Raw genomic sequence first — 27,415 nt, forward strand, 5'->3', positions numbered from 1 at the left:
GTGAGTAGCTGACAATCTGGGCTGTTTTTCAGCTGTTGACATTGATGATGCATTGCCCCAAGGCAATTTGAAGCATTTACCTCCTGCCTGATTCTAAAGATGATACCCTTTTCCACTTTGATTTGTAAAGATAGGGAGAAATAAGTTACATTTCAGTTCTCTGGTGTCGTTTTAATTGCTATTTTAGCCCAAAATCAATCACCATAAAGTGTGCATATATTCAGTTCAGACTGAACAATCAAGAATTAGGACCTGCACAATGTGGCAAAAGAAAATAATGGTTTTACAGAGTGTGGGAAGGACAAAATTGTATATCAATATAAAATGCATAGCTTCTCCAGGAAGCACTATACAAAAATAAATGTGTATTCTGCCAATTCCCTACCAATTCAGGGCCTCTTAATGTTTAGAATGTATGATGTGATTTGCTGTTTCAGTATATTTTAACTGGGAATGTTTTATGCTTAGAGTTCTTGCCATTTTTATTTATTTCTCCCATAATACGATTTATGTATTTATTTCTCCCATAATATGATTTATGTACATATTAACACATACTGTGTATAGATGTTTTGTGTTTGTACATGTCAGTCTCTAAAAGGATTAAACAGAATACAAATATCTTTGATAAAATTGCATTCAGAAAAGTAATTTTCAAATACATTTTTTTCAATGAGCACTCAACCCATTTCTGGTTCTAAGTGCAAATTTGATCTCCAGTTTCCTAAACTTTTAACTTTATGAAAGATGCTGGCACCAGGCTCAGTAATTACACCGTGCACTGTGGAAAAGTACTAAATAACAATCTATTTCTACTCCTATTTCAAAGTATGTTAATGTTTTCTAATTACATGTAAATTATTTACTGGCAATTTATTTTCTTTTCTACTTTGTTTGGGCTTTGGCACTGCTGTAATTAAAGTTTCTAAATACTATTTATTGGATATCATCATGCTCTTTGGTCAAAGACTTTTATTAAATATCAATTAAAAATTTATAATGACCCTATCAATTACAGACTAAATCAATTAGCTACCCTTAAATTTTTATTCATGGAATAAGTTAAAGTTCCCAGTCTAATCAAAATCAGGTTTGAAAGGCAAATAAGAAGATATGTTAATTCTACTCTCCCAGGGTAATCTTAATTTCGATGAACTCAGCAAAAAGTCACTTTCAATACCCAACAAGAAAAGTATTTTTTTTCTTTAAGTTTTCAAAGTTTTACATTCTTCTTCAAACATGTTACTGCTTCTGAAATAGAAATTGGAAAAATTGGGTGATAACTAACCTATTTACTTAATTTCAATTTGAGTTCCTTTTCACTATAATTTTTTGCAAATCATTTGGCAAAATCATTTAAAAACATTTAAATTCATCTTTATAATATTTATCAACTCAATTTATTTATTAATAATGCTTAAAATTTTGGTTGTTTTTATCTTTTAAAGTTCTTTGAGAATCACAGCAATGATATCATCGGTGGACTTTCATTTAGAACTATTTTCGCGTGTGAAGGTTTAGTGTAACCATGTTGAATCGTCTCAGATATTTTCCTGAGACCTACAATCCTCTGAATCTGATAAGGCAGACCTGATTTTAAGTGTTTCCTATTCCAAGCTTATGAGGAAATCATTTATACCATTTTAACTCATCCAACTTCTGAGTCATGACTACTGCAGCCTTTCATTCCCTTTCCATTACCCCTATCGTATGCCCACGGATATGTAAGCTTTGGAATATCAGCTGGTGACTTTGCAGTCTTTGGCCAGAGTCCCCATAAATGCAGTGTGTGGACTTTGACATCTGAATTGAAACAGTGGTGGCTGCACAGTGGACTAGAGAGCCTGGCGGTCACTGCGCTGAAACCAGAAGCTCCACATTCTGGCCAGAATTCTTCCAACGCCCATCACACCCAACTACAGGCTTGCAAAAGTGCAACAGGACACTTATTAGGTAACGGTGACCCACTTAGACGAGGTTAGCAGCCCCTGTGATTCTTATATTTTGACAAGAGAAGATTGATCTAATAATAAACCTAATAAAGAAGTAAATTGTATGTTATATATACATACAATTTATATATATACATACAATTTATTTATAATATTTTACTTATTAAACTATTTTATGTCTAGTTTATTTGTAAATACATACTTATATACCTGCAATATATAATAAAATATAATATGTTAAAGCATGTTATATGCCATGAGAAAAAAAGGAAAAAAAAAAAGAGCAAGGTAAGAAGAATTCACAAAAGAAAATGTTATAGAAAAAGCCCTAGGAGAAGTGAAAAAAATGGGTACTCAGTTATTCAAGCATAACCTCCGTTGATAAAATGAGAGAAGAGGCTCATCCTTCTGACCAGCAGAACTGTATTGCTTAAAGTCTTCAAGGCATTGGTAAGAAGGCTGGGGAAGTGTTAACATATGAAGGTCTGAAAGAGAATTCTGATAACCTGGTAGGTGGTGAGGGGCAAAGGGGGCCACATAAGACCTGTTCGCTGCCACACACTCTCTCTCTGCAAGCTAAGTCAAGGAGAGTAACCCAGGCATCGGGGGCCTACTTTCAAATGTGCAGCATGACAGAAAATAGGGATTATTCTAAACATGTGAATGAAAACTATAACAGTTGAAAATATTCTAGAGAAGTAAGATTTTTAGAATATATATGAATATGGTCTCTCAGTGAAACAATAACGTGATAGAGAGGGTGATTCTTGCTGAGCTGATGAGGGAGGTATTTTATAACAAAATATTACAGTAGGAAAATTAAGAAATGAAGAGTTAGCCTTTAGGTAATTGACCTTCTAGAGTGACACATCAAAAGAAGCAGAGGCAATATTTTAAAATACAATACCCAAAAAGCATTTTGATTACTTCATCCCATACCCCCAACAAAAAAACTCTTCAGCTTGAATGGACCCACTTTATTCTACCAAAAGCAGTAAAAAAAAAGGCCTTCTGCAATATATGTCCCAGTAGATATATATATCTATATGATTATGTATGTATATATGTATTTAATTTCAAAGATAACAAGCATGTCTTGTAACTAAGAGCCAGGTAGGGGGAAGAGAAACAAAAAGCAGATGACTTATTCAGCAAGTAGTGCTCAGAAAGTTACATTCTTTATAAAAATAAAGTTCAATTCTTATGTCACATTATAGATGAGCAAAATCAAATTGCTCCAACTCAAAAAGTAAAATTTGACATTAACAAAAAGAAGACTTAAAAACCCAGAAGAAATTAAAGGAAAGCATTTAACTAATTTTTAACTGATCTAATTGAACAGTCGTTTTAGGCAAATGGAAAGCTATGCAGTCACAAAGAGAGTGATTGATAGATTTGAGTAAAAGAAAATTAAAAATTCATGGGTCAAAAATAAAATTAATTGACATAAGAAATGAAGAAATATTTTCAACAAATGAAACAGAAGCCAAATATTATTACTGTAGAAATAATTCTTGAAAATCAATAAGAAAAATTCTAACCCATAAGAAAATAAAGGACATCCAAGGGAATATATATGAGTACATATTATATTTACACTTAGAAAAATGTAAATTAAATGCCACATAATGCCATTAAATGTAAATTACACGAAAATAAATATTATTTTTCAAATTGTCAAGAATGTAAAATTTTATAAATCCCCCAATTGGAGAATATGCAGAGGAGTTCTATACTACCGAGAGAAGTTTATTATCCTTCTGGAGCACAATGTATATTGCATTTTAAATGGCAGGTCCCTCATGCCCTTAAGGAAACAATTGGACCAGTGAGCAAATATAGATATACAAGGAAGTTCACTTCTGTTTTGTTTCTGATTAAAAAGAACTGTAAACAAATTAGATGAATATTAATAGGGGCTTAGGTAAAAATTTTCATCCATGCAACCATAATAAAGACTATTATTCAGCCATTTCAAATTATTACCATTATTATATGCATGTGAAAGTATCCATAAGTGAAAGAATGCAAATTTCAAAACAGCATGTATACTATTAGCTCATTTTTACAAAGATATATGGGAGTAGAAAATGTGTAAAAATAGACCATCATGAAGTTAAGAAGAGTTAGCATATAATATAGCAATATATAAGATATAATACAGTAAATTGTAGCTGATTTGAACTGTATTTCTTATACATCTTTACACCATCTGAATAAGCATTTATTATATTTGTCGTCAGAAAAGAAACCTATTTTTCATCTTTAAAAATTTGTGGGTGGGCCATGGTGGCTCAGCAGGCAGAGTTCTCGCCTGTCATGCCGGAGACCCGGGTTCGATTCCCGGTGCCTGTCCATGCAAAAAAAAAAAAAGATCACGTGCCTTGTATCAGTGGCTAAGAGAGTTCAAATAATTTCGAGAGGCTATTTTTGAGCTACTCCTTTGCAATCTTCCGTTAGATATTGCTAATTGCCACAGTTTCAAACCTCAACCAACATCAAATTCTGTTAACCCTAAAGAACACTTAGTGATATATCTAGGATTCTACAGAAGTCTCATCCTAAGTTTACTTTCCAAAAACCTATAACCTACAGATGGTTCCTAGGTCAGATAAGTCTTGAAACCCAGAGGGACCAGCCTCTCCAAGACCATCAACTAGTTCCATCCCCCATCCCATGTTGTTGATACCCCTTTTCAACATGAAAAAGGTAGCATGAGCATAGGCCAAATACCCCTAAAGATTAACAGAAGAATCAAAGGAGAAGGAGGTGTTATAACAGAGAAGATAGAATTTAGCAAATGAGTATGACTGCTGAATCATTATATTGATATTTCTTTTAGTCTCCAGTGTGTTAGAAGGAATAACCTGAGCTGTTAGAGGGAATAACCTGAAACTTATGGAACTGTAACTCATACCAAACTTTGAAATATGTTCTATAACTGTTTGTTTAAATGTACTTTGAAATTTATTGCTTTTGTGCATATATTTCACAAGCAAAAAATGTTGTAAAAAATTATAACCTCTGACCAAGTAACCTAATTCTGTGAAATTATCTGTAGAAACAAAGAGATGTGGCCACAGTGATAGTCTAGTATTTCATAGGGGCTTTAATTTTAAAAGAAAACTTGAGGAGGGAAGGACAGAGTAAGTGTTATACTGTAATTAAATTATTGTGGTAAATCTTTAAAATGACCTGTTAGAATATGAGTCTTGAAAAATAGTTCTATGACATAGACAATGACTGGTGAGATATGAAAATAAATTGACTACATGGCCTGCACATGGGGACAAAAAGCGTAAGCCAACATCTGGTAACCAACAGTATTTTTCAAATGCTAAATGCCACAAATTTATCAAAGGAATACATGTATTGAAGTACATTGATTGTATCTGATGGTGAGTTGTTTTATTTGAATCTTTCATGTTCTCTGTTTTACCAAAATTTTCTACATAATATGTGTCACTTTTACAATAAGAAAGATATTTAAAATGAAAAACATCAAAATATAAAATGTTCTTCATCACCATGCTACCCTCACTCTCAGATAAAATATGCAATTGAACTACTTAGATCATTCTAATCAATCTAAATAAACCCTTTTTAAAAGTTAACAGCAGGTGGTTTGATGATGGCTCAGTGGCAGAGTTCTCGCCTGCCATGCCAGAGACCCGGGTTCAATTCCCAGTGCCTGCCCATGCAAAAAAATTAAAAAGTTAGTGGCAATTGTGGGGTGTAGTTTGGTTTGACATATGGCATTGTTCATTTTATAATTGCAGGTAATTTTTAAGTACTAAATGATCCCAATTTTGAATTTGGGTCAGCTGATGTCTGGCTATTTGGCATGTAGACAGTATTTAAGTGTCCTACAAAATGCACTCCTGAACATTTGTCTGCCCTTAAACAGCGTGTTATGCATGGTTTTATATGTGAAAAGCACACCATAAAATATTAATATTCAGACACCTGCCTCTATGCTTGGACAGGTCATTTTACACTTTGGTTTTTTTGTTGTAATTTCATATTTTTAATTTCAATATGGAATAGGCATGTGTTATATTAAATGCTTTTTTAAAAATATTGTTGAAATAAAATATGTTTTAATTAAGGAAGGTGTGTAAAATAAGTGCTGGATTGCACCTCTTACCAGGCCTCCATAGCGTCTTAAGGATTCAGAGCCTGGGTTCTTAGCACTGCTAAATCAAATCAGATAGAGAGAAGAAATAGGACTTTAGACTAAGTTGATATCAACTAATTAGCCTGCAAATATGGGCTAAAGTTGTAACTAACTTCTGATAAGCAACAATATTGTTCAGACCTTAAGTACAATTAATCGTGTGCCTTCAATGTAACTAGGACACTATACAATTGTTTCATGTAATAGTAGAGTAACAAAAATTCTTTACTGAAACCAAAATGCTTTCCAAATATTTGGCCTATAACTTGATTTTTAAATACTGGATAATGACATCATCATTTCTGTGTAATGAGTTCATTTGACACAGCTACCCGAATATTATAAAATATATAATCCAAAATAGCTGGTTTAACATGAGAGCTAAAAACTAGAGCATTCTAGTGGTAACCAGGTGACACATTTCTGTGATAAATCTCTTTGGTGTCTTTGTTCACTTTGCTTGCAAACTAATTATCTGTTTCACTTTTCATTTTCCTTACCCCTTCAGGAGTGTCTCCATGAAAATCAGGTTACTTTCCCAGACTGCTCCAGCTTCTCCCAGGCAGCCATCTGTCAGGGTGCTATGCAGATGACTGAAATGTAGTTTTCTTGACCTTTCTCAAACAAATGCTCTCAGTTTTTCTATGTTGTTTTTTAAGTTAGGCGCACTTTTAAAAAATATTTATGCTTGGCTAAAACATTGCAGAAAGTTTTACAACAGAAAAAAAATCATATTCCTCCATAACCTTCATGCAATATTTATTTATGGGTCATCCAAGCCTCTCTCCATATGTATACCCCTTTTTCTTGCACTCTTAGAATTAGAGTGCAATCAACCATTCCATAAAATTTGGCATCTAATTTTCTCTTCTAATGTTATTTTAGAACCATTTCCCTGTTGTTGTATAATCTTAAATTTAAATGTTGATGATGCATAAATGGGAATTTCAGTTTTTCAAATTTTCCCTTCTTTAAGTAAAGACAAAATGGTTATCGTTCTTTTTTACATCCTGAGAAAGTGACCAAAATATACTATGTTCCAGAAATTGCTTCTAGAACAATCTGACCACCCCATTTCCCAGTTCCGCTATTGGTATTTCTAATGAGGTACTCTGAGACTGAGATTAGATTATTTACTCTAAATTTATTTATTATGTTTTATTGCTAAAGTTTTATATAGAATCTACTATGTTCTATATATTGTACACACTAAATAGAGAGTAAGAAATCTAATCCTTATAAAATCCCAAGGAAATTGTTATCCTCATTTTTAAAATTAGGAGATTAAGACATAGAGAAGAAAGTAGCTTGCCCAAGGAACTATAACTAGTAAGGTCAGAGCCAGTTCAAGACCCAGCCCATTAGGTGCCAATAGAGCAGGTTGCCTCACACAGTCACAATCCTGATGGCTGGAAAGCAAAGCTAGCTAGTTGCCTTTCCCAGCAAAAATTGATAGTCACCATTATAACATAGGGCCCTTGACCAGTAGTGTTACCCCATATAGAGAAACTAGAGGAAGTCAACTAGCTTATGTTTTTTGCTATGCCACCCTTAGGCATGGGTTGATTCTTGTCTGTAGACTATACTGAAGTAGTTTCACTCTAATCCAGGAAACCCTTTACTGAGGCTCTGTTACATGTAAGGAACATTTAAAACAGACCCAGCCCAGTGTTCAGTGCATTAAACTAAATGTCTGTCCATGTGGCTTCTCAGTGCCCTAAATGACCTGACTACTTGAGCCAAACCTTGGGAGATTTGGGTCTAAAACAGCAGGAGGTATTTTATCCAGCATGGTTGCGGCTTCAACTTCAAACCAGAAGATGTACCAGAGGGTAGAGTGGTCCTCAACCAGAGGCTAGCACTAAGTCCCCAGGAATTGGCTTTTCTGAGAACATCCCCTTTGCTGCACATTGAGGTTGCAGGGCTCCTGAGTGTGTCTCAGGGTGAGTTCTGTGCATGCCCTATTTCAGCAACCTTATGTTAAGAGTGAGTTGCTGATTATTTTTGTACGGAAAGAAAGTTTGCTTAGGCTGGGTATTCTAATTTTAATGTAGCAAATTTTGGGACAAAATCCAGCTTGAAACAAATTGCTGTCTATTTCAGTAAAGAAGCTAACTTACCTGGAACAAAAAAGAAAAACATTTCTAGGTTAAAAAAAAAATGCTGGAGAAGGAGAGCAGTTAGAGTGGGAGAAAAACACATCTGTTAGAAAGAGCCAAGACATACAACTTAATGAGAAAATGTCTCCACCCAGCAGGAAACCAGCTGACTTTAAGAAACACCGCAGAAAAAGTGATGCTGGAAGACTCCTCTGCTGTCGTTTTAGCTCAGGATGTATAGAAGGGTAGGGGGAGAAGAACCCAGCCCTGGAGGTATTCTTACCCGTGGTGACACTGAGTTCTGTGAGTTTACAGTCTGTGATGGCAACACAGTGGTTGGGAGTTCTGTAAGATTTTGTTGTTGTTGTTGTTGTTGAACTATTTATCGAGTGTTGGCAACATTAAGAGCACTTTGAAGAACAGTGTCTTTGCCCAGGTGTCTCCATGCAATTAGATTTGGATTTAGGACAGCAAAGGCAATCCATATCTTTAAGCCCAGACAGCTGAAGAACAGAGAGGAAATTCATGATAAAAGACAGGACTCTCCAAGTTTTGTAAATCCAAAATTGTTTTTGTTTGGGGCTTACAGTTGCTGTCAATTTGATGAGTGTGGTGAGAAGGCGGTGAGATTCTTTAGAAGTTTCTGAAGCAGACGCAGAGAATGGGAGGAAATCACTGAGTGAAAATGTGACCCTTGCATTATCCCTTCACTCTAAGAATCAGTGGGTATGGTGGCCCTGCGAATAGGAAAAACACAGACTGAACCTAGGAGCCTCCATTTACTAGCTGTTTATCATCAGACCATACACCAAGTCATGTCACCTTTCTAGACATCTGTTTCCTCATCTGTAACTTGGAGATAATGTCCTACCTGACAGAGTTGTGAGGATCAGATGAATAAATACAAGAAAACACTTAGTACAGTGCGAGGCATCAGCATTACCTTCCCAGGATATTGTAATTTTCTCATCCTGCACTGCTGCTGGACACACAAAGTATTTCAGATGCCATATATTTGGAAAAATAACAAAAAACAAAATCTACTTTGTATTTTCTGATAAACCTTCTGAAATACTTTAATATAAAGCATTAAAAGTAATCTTCTGTCTTAATCTGTTGTCCAATGAGAGTCAAAAGTCTTTAATTTATGTTGCAAAAAGTGAGCAAAAAAACTCATGTGATTTGAAAAATGCACGTAGATTTCCAGACTATGATACATTGGAAAGTTTTCTCACATCTTTGTTGATTGGCCTCTATGTCATTAAATATGGTTTTATTGCTATGTATTATTCCAAGCTCTCTCTTGTCACTCATGGCCTGTATCTGACCCTCACTGTCTATTTTTGGGTATCTCACATCTCACAGGATGGAGGACCAGAAAGGGAAACAAGAGGCCATGGTGGTTGTAAGCCAACAAGGTCACATGTGGGATCATAACAGTTAAAGATGATAAGATCAAGGATGTAGTAAGCACTTAATCATAGGAAGTAGGTGACTATTGTAGAAGGAGGGAGGAAACTGGATAAAAGAAAATGAATAAAACAAAAGGTAAATATCTCACAAGAGTAGTCAGCATGGAAAACAAGGTGTCCTAGAATTAAAAAAGATTTTTTAATTAGCATTGTAAGATGTCAGCAAAGATGCATGAATGAATTAGAAAACAAAGGGGGAAAAGTTTGAGCTGTTTGATATTATGTGTTCTCCTTATATGAAAATCATCCATACCATTTGCATTTCAAATAAATTCTGGTGAACTCCATGGTCAATAAATCAGCATAGTTCATGTGCCCTTTGAGTACATATTTTGTAGGAAAGAATACATCATAAACAGAGGTCCTTCAGTCAGAAGATTGAATTTTTAATTTGCCTTCATTTTTGCAGGATACTTGACTCAAACATTTTTGGAATTGCAGCTTTCTAAAAGAGAATTTTTTTATTGGACAATGATTATCATTGCTCAGTTATATATTACTGAATTTATTAAAATTTGTGGAACTAGGATTGGCTTTTTTATTTAATGTGTGATGTGAAACATCTTAAATGATTTTTGTTCCTGATCTGTGCATGACCACAACAATTTTTATTTTTATTATTATTGTTGAGTTGAATGCCTAAGTCATTGGAATTATAGTCAATGGAATTATAAGTACAAGTTCTAGGAAATAATGATTAATCTCAAGAAGGTCAGTTTTGCCAGGTCCATACTATTTCTTTGACACAAAACTGCACAGCTAGATGCATCACTTTAATATAAAACCTGCTGGTGGATTGAAGTGACTATCATCCTTTTTCTAAAATGGTTGAAATGGTTGTTCAAGGAGGGTTAAACTAAGTTTACCCAGTGGCAAAAGCAAAATTATAAGCCAGTGATAGACTCAGCCATCAGTTTCAAAATATAATCAGGCAGATTTGGCTTTAGCATCTATGTTTCTTAATCTCCTGAATCCCAGGGAGTTACAAAATTATGATGAGCATTATTGCTATTTAAATTATGTCTTTTCTTTATATTAGGTGGATCTTCTTGTCCCAACCAAAGTGACTGGAATCATCACACAAGGAGCTAAAGATTTTGGTCATGTACAGTTTGTAGGTTCCTACAAACTAGCTTACAGCAATGATGGAGAACACTGGACTGTGTACCAGGATGAAAAGCAAAGAAAAGATAAGGTGAGCCATCCAGGTGGTTGATAAAAGTACACAAGAAGGGTATCAAGTTGTATCTAAGTTTCACTGAATGAACTGCTTATAGATCTGTATTGAAAACAATGACTATATATACTGAAAAATGTATACTAAAAAAAGTTTTGAAGAATTAGCAGTCAAAGGAGCTTGACATAATGATGGATATAACCTATTGAAATCAAACTGCTTTACTGAAAACATTTCTTATAAATTATCTCAGATGCAACTAAGTAAAATTCAGTTTATATTTTATAACCTGAATAAGAACTTGAATAATTTACCATAAAGCACATATACTGTAGTTACTCTGTGAACACATCCTACTGTTATTCTTATTAGTTAAATAAATTTTTGACAATAGCAATTACTGTGTTCTTTGGAGAAAAAGTATTCCAAGTTTAAAGCATTTTACATTTCCTTGACTAATTGACAATTAAGAATTTTACAAATGGCCAAATTTTGAAAAAAAATTTTATTTTATTTATTTATTTTTATTTTTTTTACATGGGCAGGCACCGGGAATCAAACTCAGGTCCTCTGGCATGGCAGGCAAGCATTCTTGCCTGCTGAGCCACCATGGCCCACCCCAAAAAATAACATACAAAAAAGTGATGAATTTCAAAATACACCACAACAATTAGTTATAGAACAGAATTCAGAGTTTGGTATGGGTTACAGTTCCACAATTTTAGGTTTTTCCTTTTAGCTACTCTACAACACTGAAGACTAAAACAATAGAAATGCTACAGTATTAATAGTAATAGTAGTAATAATAATATTATTGCTAACAGTAATAGCAATACTCATTTGTTAAATCCTATCTTCTCTGTTATAACTCCATCTTCTCCTTTCATCTTTCTCCCAATCTTTAGGGATATTGGGGCTATGCCCATTTTAACTTTTTCATGTTGGAAAGTGCTGTTGATAATATAGGATAGGGGGATAGAACTAGTTGATGTTCTGGAGAGGCTGGCCCTTCTGGGTTTCAGGACCTATCTGGCCTAGGAACCAATTTGGAGATTGTAGGTTTCTGGTACATAGAATGCTTGTAGAGTCTCAGATAAGGCCCAAGGTGTTCTTTAGGATTGGCAGTAATGGTTTTCGTTGGAGTTTGGCAAACCATGATAAATAGCAATATTTGCTGAAGCTTGAGTAAATGTAACCTCCAGAGTAGCCTCTCAATTTTATTTGAACTCTCTCAGCCACTGATACCTTATTTGTTGTACTTCTTTTCCCTTTTTTGGTGAGGAAGGCATTGTCGATCCCATAATGCCAGGGCCAGGTGCATCCCTGGGAGTCATCTCCCACTTTGCCACTGAGACTTTCACCCCTGGATGTCATGTCCCATGCAGTGGGGAGAGTAATGATTTTACTTGCAGAGTTGGGCTTAGAGAAAGAGAGGCCACATTTGAGAAACAAAAGAGGTCCTCTAGAAGTAACTCTTAGGCATAACTATAGGTAGGTTTAGCATCTCCACTACATAAATAAGGTTCACAAGAGCAAGCCTCAAGATTAAGGGCTTGGCCTATTGGCTTGGGAGTCCCTAAAGTTTGACCTAGTATCAGAGGTTTACTCGGTAGTTAAGTTTAATAGTTCCATATTTTTTCTCCCATCCCTCGAAGGACTTTCCCAAAACTTTTTAATCATCTGTTCAGCCTACACTGCTATTTTTCTAATTTATTTTGTATTAGCAAGCCAAGACAACATACAAACATGAACATTCTTAACATGCAAACATTCCGTGTCTGATGTACAATCAATGGCTCACAATATCATCACATGGTAGTATATTTATCACCATGATAATTTTTTAGAACGTTTGCATCACTCCAGGAAAAGAAACAAGAAGAAATTCACACATACAACACCCCTTACCCCTCCCTCTCATTGATCACTAGTACTTCCTTCTACTCAATCAATTTTAACTTTCGCTCCTCCTAATTTTTTTCTATAACCCCTCACCATTCCCTCACATTGTTCGCTAGTATTTCAATCTACTCAATTTATTTTAACATTTGTTCCCCTTATTATTTATTTATTTTTAATCCATATTTTTTACTCATCTGTCAATACTGTAGATAAAAGGAGCATCAGACATGAAGTTTTCACAATCACATAGTCACATTGCAAAAGCTATATCATTATGCATTCATCTTCAAGAAACATGGCTACTGGAACACAGCTCTATGGTTTCCAGCACTTCCCTCCAGCCTCTTTAATATACCTTAAACTAAAAAGGGGATATCTATAAAATGCACTAGAATAACCTCCAGAATAACCTCTTGACTCTGTTTGAAATCTCTCAGCCACTTACACTTTATTTTGTCTCATTTCTCTCTTCCCCCTTTCAGACGAGAAGATTTTCTCAATCCCTTGATGCTGAGTCACAGCTCATTCTAGGATCTCTGTCCCACATTACCAGGGAAATTTACACCCCTGGAAGTCATGTCCCATGTAGAGAGGGGAGGGTAGTGAGTTTGCGTCCTGTGTTGGCTGAGAGAGAGATAGGCCATATCTGAGCAACAATAGAGGTTCTCTGGGTGTGACTCTTAGGCCTAATTTTAAGTAGGTTTAGTCTATCCTTTGCAGGGATAATATGAACAAATCCCAAGATTGAGGGTTTGGCCTGTTGATTTTGTTGTCCCCACTGCTTCAAAGAATATCAGGAATTCTCCAAATGGGGAGGTTGAATTTTCCTCCTTTCTCACCATTCCCCCAAGGGGACTTTGCAAATATTTTTTTCTTCACTGTTCAAATTACTCTGGAACTTATCAGGGCATTACTCTGGACAAACCTACAAAACCTCATGCCTTATTCAAGTTTCCATGTACTTATGGTGTTCAATTAAACTGTCCATATAAGTTAATTACCACATGCACTAGTCAAAATATAAATTTTGTACCAAATAAACATTTTTTTCTTTAGTCTCACACATAAGTTAAAGTTTTAAAATATGAATTACCATCTATTTTCAATATCCTGCAATATTGACATTCCTTTGTTTTTCCTTATGCAAAAACATTTTTTTATTTGTACGTTTAGTCATTATCATTGTGTACTCTAGGCATTCCTAGATTATACCATCTCAGTCTTTATTGTGTATCTTTCCTTCTGGTTTCATTTGTGCCCAGAGCCCTCCTCCCTCTATCATTCTCACATTCAGCTTCATTCGGTGTACTAACATTATTGCTACAATTGCTGATTGCTACAATTAGGTAGTATTGTGCTATCCAAGAAATGGACAAATTTTGGCTGTTACGCTCACCCACCATAATTTTTAAATGGCACATTTGCTCAGTTTCTTTGATTTTATCTTAATTAATAAATTGGTTAATTTTTTGGCCTGTATAATCTGTGTTGTACATTTCAACAATAGGTATATATTAATGCAGACTCTTCTACATATAGATTTCCTAATTGCTTTTCTAAAACTTCTTACATTTTGAATTTACTGGTCTCCATATCTGTGGATCCCCAGGAGGCAGAAAGCACTTAGGGATACCATCAATGACTAATTTGGATCAGATGTTAATGAATTGATCTGGCCTCAGATCAATGAAATTGAATCAATTAATTCCTTAAAACCTTTATGCAAAGGACTCTAGCTTTTTAAAGACATTCACAGAATCAAAATCTCATTGCTCAAGGATTCCAGGGAAAATCTAGGAAATTCTGTCTCGCAGGCTAAGTGTTACTGAATTAGGAATGAATTTTTTTTTTCGTTTTATCTAAGCTCTCTATCCCCTTACTGTTATTGTATTATTAACTCATAGAGAAGTTAGGAGTTTCATTCTCTCTTAAGTATTGTAAAGGCTGAGAATTTATAAATTTACCTGGAAAGACTAAACCAGTAATAGCTATTGTCAAAACTGCAAGTTCAGTTCACTCAGGATTCATTCAGAGGAAACATTTTTTAGGTTTGGATTATAAAAGCCAAATCCGTCTACATTTTAACATCTCAGAAGACACCCATCTGACTCTCAGAACATCTATATTTAATTCTAACAGACACATATTTTAGCATCTCAGAAATTGATGAATATTACAACGTCACTGTTTAATTGGAAGTTCTTTCCCAGAAGAACATAAAGTAACAGCATGTTTTAAAATCAATGGTGTCTTAGATCGAATGATTACAGGATACTGTGTAAAGCTGTCTTCAAAGTAATTCTATGAGCTATAGATAAATGTCCAACATAATTTATTGCAAATAGCTACTTCAGGATTTAGAGTGAATGTGAAAGTTTGTTTCTTAAGGTCATATTTTTTCAATTTTATAAACTTCATAAGTTATATGGCTCTTGAATTTAACTTTAGTACAGATAAGTGCTTTTATCTATTATCTATGTGTGATTTTTATCTATGATAGTGAAATTCTCATAGAGATTAATTTGGGGAAAAAATAGTTAAACTATTGAAGTGATGAAATAATCTCTGTCTCCATCTACATTAAACATATGATTTAATGATTATATTAATAATTTTTAAATTTTCCCCTTAATTGTTAGATATTTTCATACTGATACATGCTTTATCAGTATCTGAAGAAAAATGCATGTAAATTTTTGTGTCAAGTTCGTAAAGTTAGTTGATGTTGTTCAGGTTTTGTATATTCTTGGTGAATTTCTATCTTTCGGACTATCAATTACTGAGAGGGAAGTGTGAAAATCTCCAACTATTATTATGGAAACATCCATTTCTCCTGTCAGTATTTTGAGCTCTGTCATTAGGTACATAAACATTTAGGATTGTGATGTCTCTTGATCAAATAGACATTATAAAATGAACTTCTTTATTCTTGTTACTGTTCTTTGCTCTAAAATTTAAATTTCAGGTTTAAAGTACTCCAGCTTTATTTTGATTAAGGCTAACTTGGTGTATGTTTTTCTAACCTTCTACTTTTAACCAATTAATGCTTTGTGTTTGAAATGTATTTCTCACAGACAGCATTTATGTGGAGCTTGCTTTTTCCAATCTCATAATCTCTGCCTTTTAATTGAGATGTTTAGACCATTTGTATTGAATTAATTTAAATCTATCACCTTGCTTTTTATTCTCTATTTGTCACTATGTTCCTTTTTTTCTCTATTTTTCTGCTTTATATGCATGGATTGAACTTTTTTTCGTGATTTGATTTTATCCCTTTTGTTGGTTTGTAGCTATTCCTTTTTTGCTATTTTGATAATTGTTTTAATATTTGTAGTATACACTTTAAACTTGTCCAAGTGTACCTTCAAGCATTATTAAACTTTTTCATATATAGTATAAAAACACTATTCTGGTATACTTAATTTTTTCCTTTCCCAATTTCTTTGTGTTATTGTTGTCGTATGTTTTACTTTTACACATGTTCCAAATGCCACACTGCAATACTGTTTTTTTAAGGATTCAATTATCTTTTAAAGAAATTTAAATATTCTTTTATCTTTGTATGTCATTTTGTATTATTTTTAATTGCTATGTCTTGAATTTTATTTTCTTTTTACAAAGTTGATCCTGATTAATTCCATTCGGTGCATTTATATCTAAGACGTAGTTTTCATCAACAAAATTGGATTTGCATGGTTTTCATCTCTTAGTTGTCTCTTCTTAACTTTTTTAACATATGGAATATACTTCTGATAATTGTTTGAATATCAATGTCTGCTAATTCTAACATTTGCATCTAAGTTTTAATTATTGAATTATCTCCTCATTATGGGTTATACTCCTCTGTTTCTTCACATGCCTCTGAGTTTTTATTGGATGCTGAGACATTTTAAATTTTACCTTTTTGGATGTTGGATACTTTTGTCTTCTGAAAATTATTCTTGAGCTTTGTTCTGCTTCACAGTGGTTATTTAGAAATAGTTGACACTTTCAGGTCTTATTTTTTAGGTTCCTTAAGTGGGACACCAATAGTATTCTGTCTAAGGCTAATGTTTCCCAGGATTCTACCCAATGTCCATAAATCTTGAGAGTTTTCAGTATGGTTGGTGGAAACAGGCACTACTCATGGTCTGTGTGAGTGAGCCAGCCCTGTGACCTCTAATCCTTTCAGGTGCTACTTTCCACTGCCTTGTATGATTTCCTCATACATATAAGGTGATCAGTACTCAGCTGAATACCCAAGGGGAACCAGGAACCCTTTCCAGAGATTCAAAATTCCCACAGGTCTTGTTCTATGAACTCTCAATGCCTTGGTCTCCCCAGACTCTCAGCTGTGTCTTCTCAACCGAGGGCATTAGCCAGGCTCCACCTGGGTATCCCGTCTCTGAGCTGTAGCCTAGAAACTAATTATAAACCTCATCTCAATTGTTTCCTGTCTTGGACGATTTCTGTCCTTTGTGGCCAGATGGCCAGTATCTTGTTAACTGCTGTTTCATATATTTTGCATAGTTTTTTCCCCCTTGTTTTAAAAAGGTGGGAATAATTAAGTCCTAGGTGTTGTAAGCATTCCGAGACATTTAGATTGGACAAATGCCACCATTTACTAATTGCAAGACCTTCACAGAGCTTTTTTTTTTTTAATTAAAAAAAATTAACAACATTTAGAAATCATTCCATTCTACATATACAATCAGTAATTCTTAATATCATCACATAGATGCATATTCATCATTTCTTAGTACATTTGCATTGATTTATAAAAAGAAATAGAAAGACAACAAAAAAGAAATAAAACGATAATAGAGAGAAAAAAATTTTTTAAAAATTTTAAAAAATTAAAAATTAAAAAAAAACTATACCTCAGATGCAGCTTCATTCGGTGTTTTAACATAATTACATTACAAGTAGGTAGTATTGTGTTATCCATTTCTGAGTTTTTATATCCAATCTTGTTGCACAGTCTGTATCCCTTCAGCTCCAATTACCCATTATCTTACCCTATTTCTATCTCCTGATGGTCTCTGTTACCAATGACATATTCCAAGTTTATTCTCTAATGTCGGTTCTCATCAGTGAGACCATACAGTATTTGTCCTTTAGTTTTTGGCTAGTCTCACTCAACATAATGTTCTCTAGGTCCATCCATGTTATTACATGCTTCATAAGTTTATTCTGTCTTAAAGCTGCATAATATTCCATTGTATGTATATACCACAGTTTGTTTAGTCACTCGTCTGTTGATGGACATTTTGGCTGTTTCCATCTCTTTGCAATTATAAATAATGCTGCTATAAACATTGGTGTGCAAATGTCTGTTTGTGTCTTTGCCCTTAAGTCCTCTGAGTAGATACCTAGCAATGGTATTGCTGGGTCGTATGGCAATTCTATATTCAGCTTTTTGAGGAACCGTCAAACTGCCTTCCACAGTGGTTGCACCATTTGACATTCCCACCAACAGTGGATAAGTGTGCCTCTTTCTCCACATCCTCTCCAGCACTTGTCATTTTCTGTTTTGTTGATAATGGCCATTCTGGTGGGTGTGAGATGATATCTCATTGTGGTTTTGATTTGCATTTCTCTAATGGCCAGGGACATTGAGCATCTCTTCATGTGCCTTTTGGCCATTTGTATTTCCTCTTCTGCGACGTGTCTGTTCAAGTCTTTTTCCCATTTTGTAATTGGATTGGCTGTCTTTTTGTTGTTGAGTTGAACAATCTCTTTATAAATTCTGGATACTAGACCTTTATCTGATATGTCGTTTCCAAATATTGTCTCCCATTGTGTAGGCTGTCTTTCTACTTTCTTGATGAAGTTTTTTGATGCACAAAAGTGTTTAATTTTTATTTCTTTCTTCAGTGCTCTTGCTTTAGGTTTAAGGTCCATAAAACCGCCTCCAATTAAAAGATTCATAAGATATCTCCCTACATTTTCTTCTAACTGTTTTATGGTCTTAGACCTAATGTTTAAATCTTTGATCCATTTTGAGTTAACTTTTGTATAGGGTATAAGATATGGGTCCTCTTTCATTCTTTTGCATATGAATGTCCAGTTCTCTAGGCACCATTTATTGAAGAGACTGTTCTGTCCCAGGTGAGTTGGCTTGACTGCCTTATCAAAGATCAAATGTCCATAGATGAGAGGGTCTATATCTGAGCACTCTATTCAATTCCATTGGTTGATATATCTATCTTTATGCCAATACCATGCTGTTTTGACCACTGTGGCTTCATAATATGCCTTAAAGTCCGGCAGCGTGAGACCTCCAGCTTCGTTTTTTTTCCTCAAGATACTTTTAGCAATTCGGGCACCCTGTCCTTCCAGATAAATTTGCTTATTGGTTTTTCTATTTCTGAAAAATAAGTTGTTGGGATTTTGTTTGGTATTGCATTGAATCTGTAAATCAATTTAGGTAGAATTGACATCTTGACTATATTTAGTCTTCCAATCCATGAACACGGTATGTCCTTCCATCTATTTAGGTCTTCTGTGATTTCTTTTAACAGTTTTTTGTAGTTTTCTTTGTATAGGTCTTTTGTCTCTTTAGTTAAATTTATTCCTAAGTATTTTATTCTTTAAGTTGCAATTGTAAATGGAATTCGTTTCTTGATTTCCCCCTCAGCTTGTTCATTGCTAGTGTATAGAAACACTACAGATTTTTGAATGTTGATCTTGTAACCTACTACTTTGCTGTACTCATTTATTAGCTCTAGTAGTTTTGCTGTGGATTTTTCAGGGTTTTCGACATATAGTATCATATCATCTGCAAACAGTGATAGTTTTACTTCTTCCTTTCCAATTTTGATGCCTTGTATTTCTTTTTCTTGTCTAATTGCTCTGACTAGAAACTCCAACACGATGTTGAATAACAGTGGTGATAATGGACATCCTTGTCTTGTTCCTGATCTTAGGGGGAAAGTTTTCAATTTTTCCCCATTGAGGATGATATTAGCTGTGGGTTTTTCATATATTCATTCCCTCTATCATTTTAAGGAGGTTCCCTTGTATTCCTATCCTTTGAAGTGTTTTCAACAGGAAAGGATGTTGAAGACAGAGCTCTTTAACTTCTCTAAACTCAGTGTTTTCTGTCCATTTGAAATAATAGCAGTACATGCCCCATAGTGTGCTGTGAAGCTTATATAGGGCAATAAATGTAAATTAATAACCACATTGTTTGGCACATTGGACGTACTTATCAAAGAGTAGCTATTATGATGATTATTGTGAAATTTACATTTTTTAGAGCAAAATGAGATGATCCCCAAATCCTAGGATTCTGGAAACCTAGTAAGATCAAATGAGTATAGAGCCCCAGAAACTTACCTCCCTAAGCAAAAGTAAAATAGACTATACCTTTTCTGTTTGAGGTGATGAAAAAGTTTGGTTAATGGGTATTGGTGATGGTATCACAATATTGGAAATGAAACCAGTGCCACTGAATTGTACACTTGACCGTGGCTAAAATGGGAAATTAGGAAATGTATACGTATTACTATAATAAAAAGTTTAAATAATAGGTTATAGCTGTTAATCCGCATTCAAGTTGTGAAAGTAAATAGATACATGCTTTTTATAAAAAGGACATGTGGGGTGGGCACAGTGGCTCAGCAGGCAGAGTTCTCACCTGCCATGCTGGAGACCTGGGTTCAATTCCTGGTGCCTGCCCATGCCAAAAAAAAAGGACATAAGCCAGAAGTCTCATGTGAAAATATGTATCCAATATCGAAATTATTGAAAAATTAAACCATTTTAATATTAGAAACATAAGACAATTGGCTAAACTCAGCCAATGTAACCAGTAATGTTTAAATTCAATTCAGCCAGTTTCTTTAAAATATCATAGTTAATTAGGTACTAGGAAGAAAAGCCTTAGTCAGGTTTACTATTTTTTAATGGAGGAGAGAACTGTCACCCATAAACTTTACACAAGAAGGCAGCTATTAAAATTATAATAAATACTTTACGTAGAAGAAGAAATTGCAGGGCATTAAATCTCTCCAATACTACGTAGAAGGGAATTTTATAAAATAAATGAGAAAATGTCTTATGTAAAGTTTTTTGAACACCTGGAAACATAGGTATTATGCATATATGTATGTGTGTGTGTATACCCACATATATATATTATATATATTATGTATATATAGAATTTTCACTTTACTATCATCACTATTACTTGCTACTTCAACTGTAATTTCACATACTTTTAATAGATATGCTAATTTTCTTTAGAGAGGCCCTTTGAATTACCAGCACACCTTAGCTATTGATTTTGCTGAGGTAGCATAAGCCAGCATCTATTGTTTCTTAATATTATCTGTGCCTTCTGTTCCATGGTTACTTTACTAAAGAAATAAAAGTCTTCAATATTTACAAGTGCAAATTCAAATACATTCTTTCATCTAAATAAACACTGTAAATAAATGGAATCTTTCACTGCAGAACATGTGTCTCTGAGACTTTTTAGAGGCAAGTTTCAAAAGGAAATCCAAACAAAGATTTATAACTCTGCACTTAGGTCCCCACTTTTTAGTGACTGCTTGCTTCAGTAGGTTTGGGGAATGTAGGTGTGAAAGTCTGATGCAGGTCCAGAAACAAGATTACTACAGAAAAAAAAAATCTCAAAATAATAACAGTTTTCCAGTTTCACTATAATTGATGTAAAAGAAATTCTAAAAATGTATGAATGTCCTTTCTGTCTTTCATTAGTCAGAAGTGACTAAGCTTCAGAAAAGCATTGCCATGAAAAAAATGGTAATGGACGTAGAAGTATCTGAATTATATGTATGCATATATAGATGTGTATTTGTGTATACAAAAATATCAAAAGTCAACTAAAGAAAAATAAGTTTCTTGATTTCTTCATTGAGATGTCAATTTCTCACCACCCTCCCAGAGTTTTCATAAGATTTATAATTTACTTAAATATTATGATTATTTATCAAAATCTTGACTCTTTTGTAATTGAGCTGTACAGTTAGGAGGCAGTCACAGTATGACTGTGGCAATGACATACAATGACAATGTCTAATTATAATCCATGCATTCTTCTTTTTCTTTTACTAATCTACAGTTTCTAACATTTAACTAACTTTTATATTTCTCTACAATATGGATCATACATTTCTGACTTGAAAGTTAAATGTTCCCTTACTCGTGTGGAATTGACATTTGTTTTATAACTTTGGAACTGTTCCTTTGCTGCAGTTAGACAGGAAATCTGTATACTTTTGACAGCCACGTTCACTATTTAATTAACAGGTTATAAGCTCAAGTAAAACAGTAATACATTTTGGAAGACTACTTGTGTGGAAAGGTTAGAAATGAAAACAGGTACTTCTCTAATATATACAGTCCGGGTGTTTCAATAAACCTGAGTTTATCACCATAGAATCTTTCTTCTTTGGGGAATAAAGAAGTTAATAATATCCTATTTTATCTCATTCCCTGAAATTATGCAAGTTCAGGTTCCCTAAAAGCATAAGTCAAAAAAAAAAAAAACTTTACCCTGGATCTTCCCAAAATAAAAATCAAAAATCTTACTACTAAGCAGACTTGGTTGTCATTAAAGACAAATGCCAAATGTCCTGCAACATCTTGGTGAGTTCTCTGATTCATTGCTTCCCAAGACTGATCATAGCACTTAGGAGGGTGGGAGGTTGTTGCAAAATACAAATTTCTGGGCCCTGCTTAAAAAAAAATCTTTAGGGTTGACCTGGGAAGCTGTTTACAAGGCCCCCAGGCAACTTGAATGATTAGCAAGTGTGGGAAAGAAGGCTTTAATTGAAGCAAAAGCAAAATTACATCTTTTGAAAAGAAGTGTGACCTTATATTTTTCTAGTCAGAATGTAGTTTATTATACTATAATTCTTTGGGATGTGGGTTGGCCTCTCTTGGTCAGTGAAAGTCAGTTGAAATCGTTTTCTCCAAAAACAAACTTAGGTTTTAATAAGGTTGCCAACTCCCTTTTGAAGAATGAAGCAAAAATGTTTATTAGCCTTCAAGAAAGCTTAAGTTGATATAATGTTTTTTGGTAATTAGCACAGATTAGATGGGAGAGCTTCTAAAAGGACATGATATTCACTCAATCACGTATAAACAGCCCATTATGTCCTCCAAGCATTAGAGGTGAAAATAACCTATATAACACAATGTCTCCAAGAGCTCCCAGTTCTAATAAGGTGTCCACGAAAGATGGAAAAACTCTGTTAGCTTTGTTTGAGGAATCAAAATATTGCCTATGAGTATATGATCTGATTTTAAAAATACAACTCTCTAAAGAGGTGGCACAGCCCCAGGGCCTTCAAAAAATAAGGAGGTCCTTTCTCTCTACCTCCTTCCCTTTTTCAACATCAGTGTGAGAAACAGAAGCATCACCAGTCCTCATTACCAAAACCATCATGACCGGCATTGGAGTATGTATTCAAATCCAACAGTAATTGCAGATGCCACAGAGCATTCTGTCATTCATGCTGAAGCTGGTACTTTCGGGGAACTGAAATTAAATTTGAATGTTTAAAGCCTAGAAAGGCCAGCTCACTGGTGAGGCAGAGGTCAGATGAGATGTCAGTGCAGTTCTCAATCACCCTGGGATTCTTTTGAAATTTGATCTGGGTAACAAATTTAGAACCTGAAAAATCCCTCAGGAAATAAATAAAATGGAATCCTCAGGGATGGTCAGAGAGGAGGAGGATGGAGGGGGAAAACAAAAGGAAGGGAATGAACTCTTTCAAAGTAGAGTAGCCACATGCTTCTCAACAGAAAGGATCAAAGGCAGTGTTTCGGTACAGCATGGCAACTTCTTATCCACTCATTTAAAATAAGACACAGAGGAAGAGAAAAGAAGATGCTTTTCTCGAAGCAATTTCCAATAATTAATTGCCTTTATACAAAACACTCAGATTCAAAAATAGCACAAGTGAATTGTGCCCCTACAGATAGAGATTCAAATGTAGGCACAGTATTGTAGTTAGGTGCTTGGAGAATGACTAAACTGGAACGTTAAGGAGACAAAGATAGAGTTTCAGCATTGTCCAAAAATAAGGACAGTGTTATTTAAATAAACACCATCTGCTTCTGCCTTGTCATAATTCAGTTTTATAGGTTCTGACTAGGATATGCATTGGTGTAAAGAATACAGAGCAGTCTGTATTAAAATAAAGATGGATGTTATTTGAATCTTGAATTTAGGAAACCTATCTGAGAATGCAATTTTGGCAGAAAATAAAGTTCAGTTCCTTTTTTATTTTAAATTATATTAAATTGTCCTGTTCAAGAGTGGAGATAGTAACTAATATTATAGTTCCATTTTTTATGCGATGAAAATTACATGGAACTAAGGGATTTAAAAAATAGAAAAAAGAGATGCAGCCTTAAGGCCTAATGTGTTCATTGAGACTGAATGAAGGCTGGTAACAGGCTGAGAAAACTATTTAATGGACAATATGTAAATAAGAAAGTAGGGGTTATTTCCGTAATCTGCATATACTAGTTGTCAAATTCAGACCAATTATATAATTCTTTATGTAGCTCTCATGAATTATGCTATTGCCAAAAATACAATGGAATGCCTGTAAATTTTTCTTAGATTTCTGACCAAAATGCCCATAGTGCAGGAAATAGCTAAGTTCAGAAGAGTTCATTTAGCAAAGTAGTTTGCAGCACAAAACTAGATCTGTCTACTGGATTGGGAAAACAACCCAGCTGAACAAATTTGAATTAGAAAAGGAGCACATGGTCATCAATGCGTAGCGTGATGGCAGTCGTGAAGGCACACAGAGAACATGGTGGAGACCCACCGATCAAACCAGCCTTGAACTGGGGGCTTGCAGTCAGAAACAAGGCAGAGGCTGGATGCAAGTCCAGAGGCAAATAGACGGAGCTGGAGAAGCTATAAGGAAGGTGTGTTTCCATTTCCATGTTGAACGCCACCTGTTTATCCAGAAAGGATGCTTGTCCCTGAACCTAAGTTAAAGTCTGGTGTAAGACCAGGAAAGGAAAGGAAGGAGCAGGAAATGGGGCTTATGAGACAGAGATGAGCAGGGAAAGTGTCATTAAATTCCATAATTATGACTATAGAATCAAGTGACTAGCTAGATGCCGAAAAGGAAAAGATGAGCTAGAATGACAAACTAGCCACAGGAACAACCAGAAGCCATTTTACCTTAAGGAGCTAATTAATTTTAAGAAGCCATGCAGTGTATTTGGGAACATCATTAGAAAGCTAATTGTCCTTCCTCTAGGCTGAATTTTGAAGTTGAAAAGAAAATTTCATGAGTATTATTTCACATTCTATAGTATTCAAAACTAGCGATGTCAAATATACAGCCGTTTTTTGGCCAAGGCAGCATTAATTTTCTTAAGATGGCATTTGAATTTTTTAACCTTCTTCATTTGAAAATAAACAAAATAACAGAGTGCTTATTAAGGACACACCATCAGGTAGAAGAAAAACAACAAGCAAACATCATGAACAAAATCAATAAAACTCAAGGCGGGCCGCGGTGGCTCAGCGGGCAAAGTGCTTGCCTGCTATGCCGGAGGACCTCGGTTCGATTCCCGGCCCCAGCCCATGTAACAAAAAACGGAAAAACAAAATACAATAAAACAAGAAAATGTTTAAAGATGTTTCCCTTTCTTCCTTCCTTCCTTCCTTCTATCCTTCCTTCCTTCTCTCTCTGTCTTTCCTTTAAAAAAAAAAAAAAAAAAAAAAAAAAATCAATAAAACTCAGCAACTGTTGTACGTGTTGGGGGCAGGGAGGAGGAAGGAGCCCCCCCCCCCGTCATGACTCAGATTTCGAGATAGGTAACATCCCAGCACACATGGTACGAGACGCATTCTCAATATGTTTATGGAAAAAGGAGAAAATAATATAGGATAATAAAATACTGAGGAATGAATATATGTTTGTTCTCTTTGCTAACTATCTTCTGTTCTGAAAACTCATAATTTCTTTATTTTCAGGAAATTTGATAAACTACCTTAAATTTTGAAACCATATAATTTTTCTCATATCTGTTGCTTTTTTTTTTTTGGTCAAGGAAAAGTGGGTGGGAAAAACAGAGTGGAAAGTGAAGTTTTAAAATATACAGACTTCCTATTTGGAATGATGGAAATATTTTGGTAAGAGATGGTGGTGATGGTAGGACAACATTTTGAATGCAATTAAACACTGAAGTATATATATCTGAGTATGATCAAAAGAGGAAATGTTTGGTTTATATATGGTAACAAAATAAATATTTTTTTAAAAGTCCATCAAAATAAACCTTACAGTGAACCATGAGTTAAACCATGGATCATAATTAATAGTACAATTATAAAATTGTATATTTGGGATATTTGAGGTGCCATCAGTGTAACAAATATCCCACACCAATGTACGCTGTTGTTGGTGCGGCGGTATATGGGAATCCTGTATTTTATGCATGATTGTTTTGTAAAACCCAACTTTTCTAATAATAACTTAAGAAAAAAGCAGAAGAATTGTTCATAGCACTGTTATAAAAGTAAAATACTCATAAATAAAAGTAATTAAAATGCTATTTTTACAAAATGCTTTATAGCTTTAATTTCCCCAATTCCTAAAATGCCTAAAAACTTCAAATTTACTAATTTTTATCTTCCTAATAATCTTCCATCACTCATTAGAAATCAATAAAAATGCCCTCATTGGAAATTCTGAATATCTCATGCTTATATTTGTTTTACATATTATTAGACATTAATGCATAATCACAATATTTCCACAATGGAAAAGAATTGTTCATTCTTTAATTTGCATGAAGTTTGCACTACTACTATAAGGAATCATCAAGTGTCAGCCTAACTGTGACCTGATGCATTAATTAAAAATGTTATCAATTTTAAAATATTGATTGGGGATTAGGTATCTAGTAGAATGGTTAAGGCTATCAAATTTTAATAGTATTTTTTAAAAATTCAAATATGTTAATGTTCATTAAAAAACAATGATGAGCCTGATAAAAGCAGTAGAGTTTAACTGAAACAATTACTAGGATTTTATTAGGAAAAGGGCTAAATCCCATGTAATGTGACTCTACTAGGTATCATTCTCACTCTGAAAATGAGCCCTTATCAGTCGTGAACATGACAGAAACCACTGTCATTGTTTCAACTGGTGGAAACATGCAAATGTTGGCTAGACTGCAGCAAAAACATTAATTCATTAATTTCTAAGTGATCACTAAAAGCTAATATATTGTTGTTTAATATAGTATGTATTTGATAAAAATCAATCCTGAAGAGTATAGTTGTACACAGTACATACATCAGTTTTACTCCTCCGCCATCAGCTGCACCATGTTGAACAAATAAAATGTTCTCCTTTAATACTTTCAAAATGACTTAATGTTCTGCTCTTTTCCTACTTTGTAATAGTTGTTATCTGAAGAAGATTAAAAGATATCTAATACAGTTTATTGTATGGGAAATTATAAAAAGAATTTCTGAACCTGCCACACCCTATAAAATGGCCCATTTGGCCGTGATTTTCAGTGACTCTTCATATACTTCCTTTTGTTGGATCTCATTGAGAAAATGAATTAATATGTGCAGAGAATTTGTGGGACAAATGCATCTGTACTGACCCCCTTGGGGCCCTTATTATAGAATTGAC

General features: G+C 34.4%; 1 protein-coding gene across 3 annotated transcripts in view; it reads left to right on the plus strand.

The window, feature by feature from the left end:
* The window catches only part of EDIL3 (EGF like and discoidin domains 3), a 459,417-nt gene that overhangs the window by 416,951 nt on the left and 15,051 nt on the right, over positions 1-27,415 (plus strand). For all 3 annotated transcript variants that reach the window (XM_077139203.1, XM_077139204.1, XM_077139205.1), the window contains one exon: positions 10,740-10,895. In XM_077139203.1, coding sequence (XP_076995318.1) covers positions 10,740-10,895 — 156 coding nt within the window. The remainder of the gene's footprint in view (positions 1-10,739; positions 10,896-27,415) is intronic.

The sequence above is a fragment of the Tamandua tetradactyla genome, chromosome 21 (genome assembly GCF_023851605.1).
Source record: "Tamandua tetradactyla isolate mTamTet1 chromosome 21, mTamTet1.pri, whole genome shotgun sequence".
In the NCBI taxonomy this organism is placed as follows: domain Eukaryota; kingdom Metazoa; phylum Chordata; class Mammalia; order Pilosa; family Myrmecophagidae; genus Tamandua; species Tamandua tetradactyla.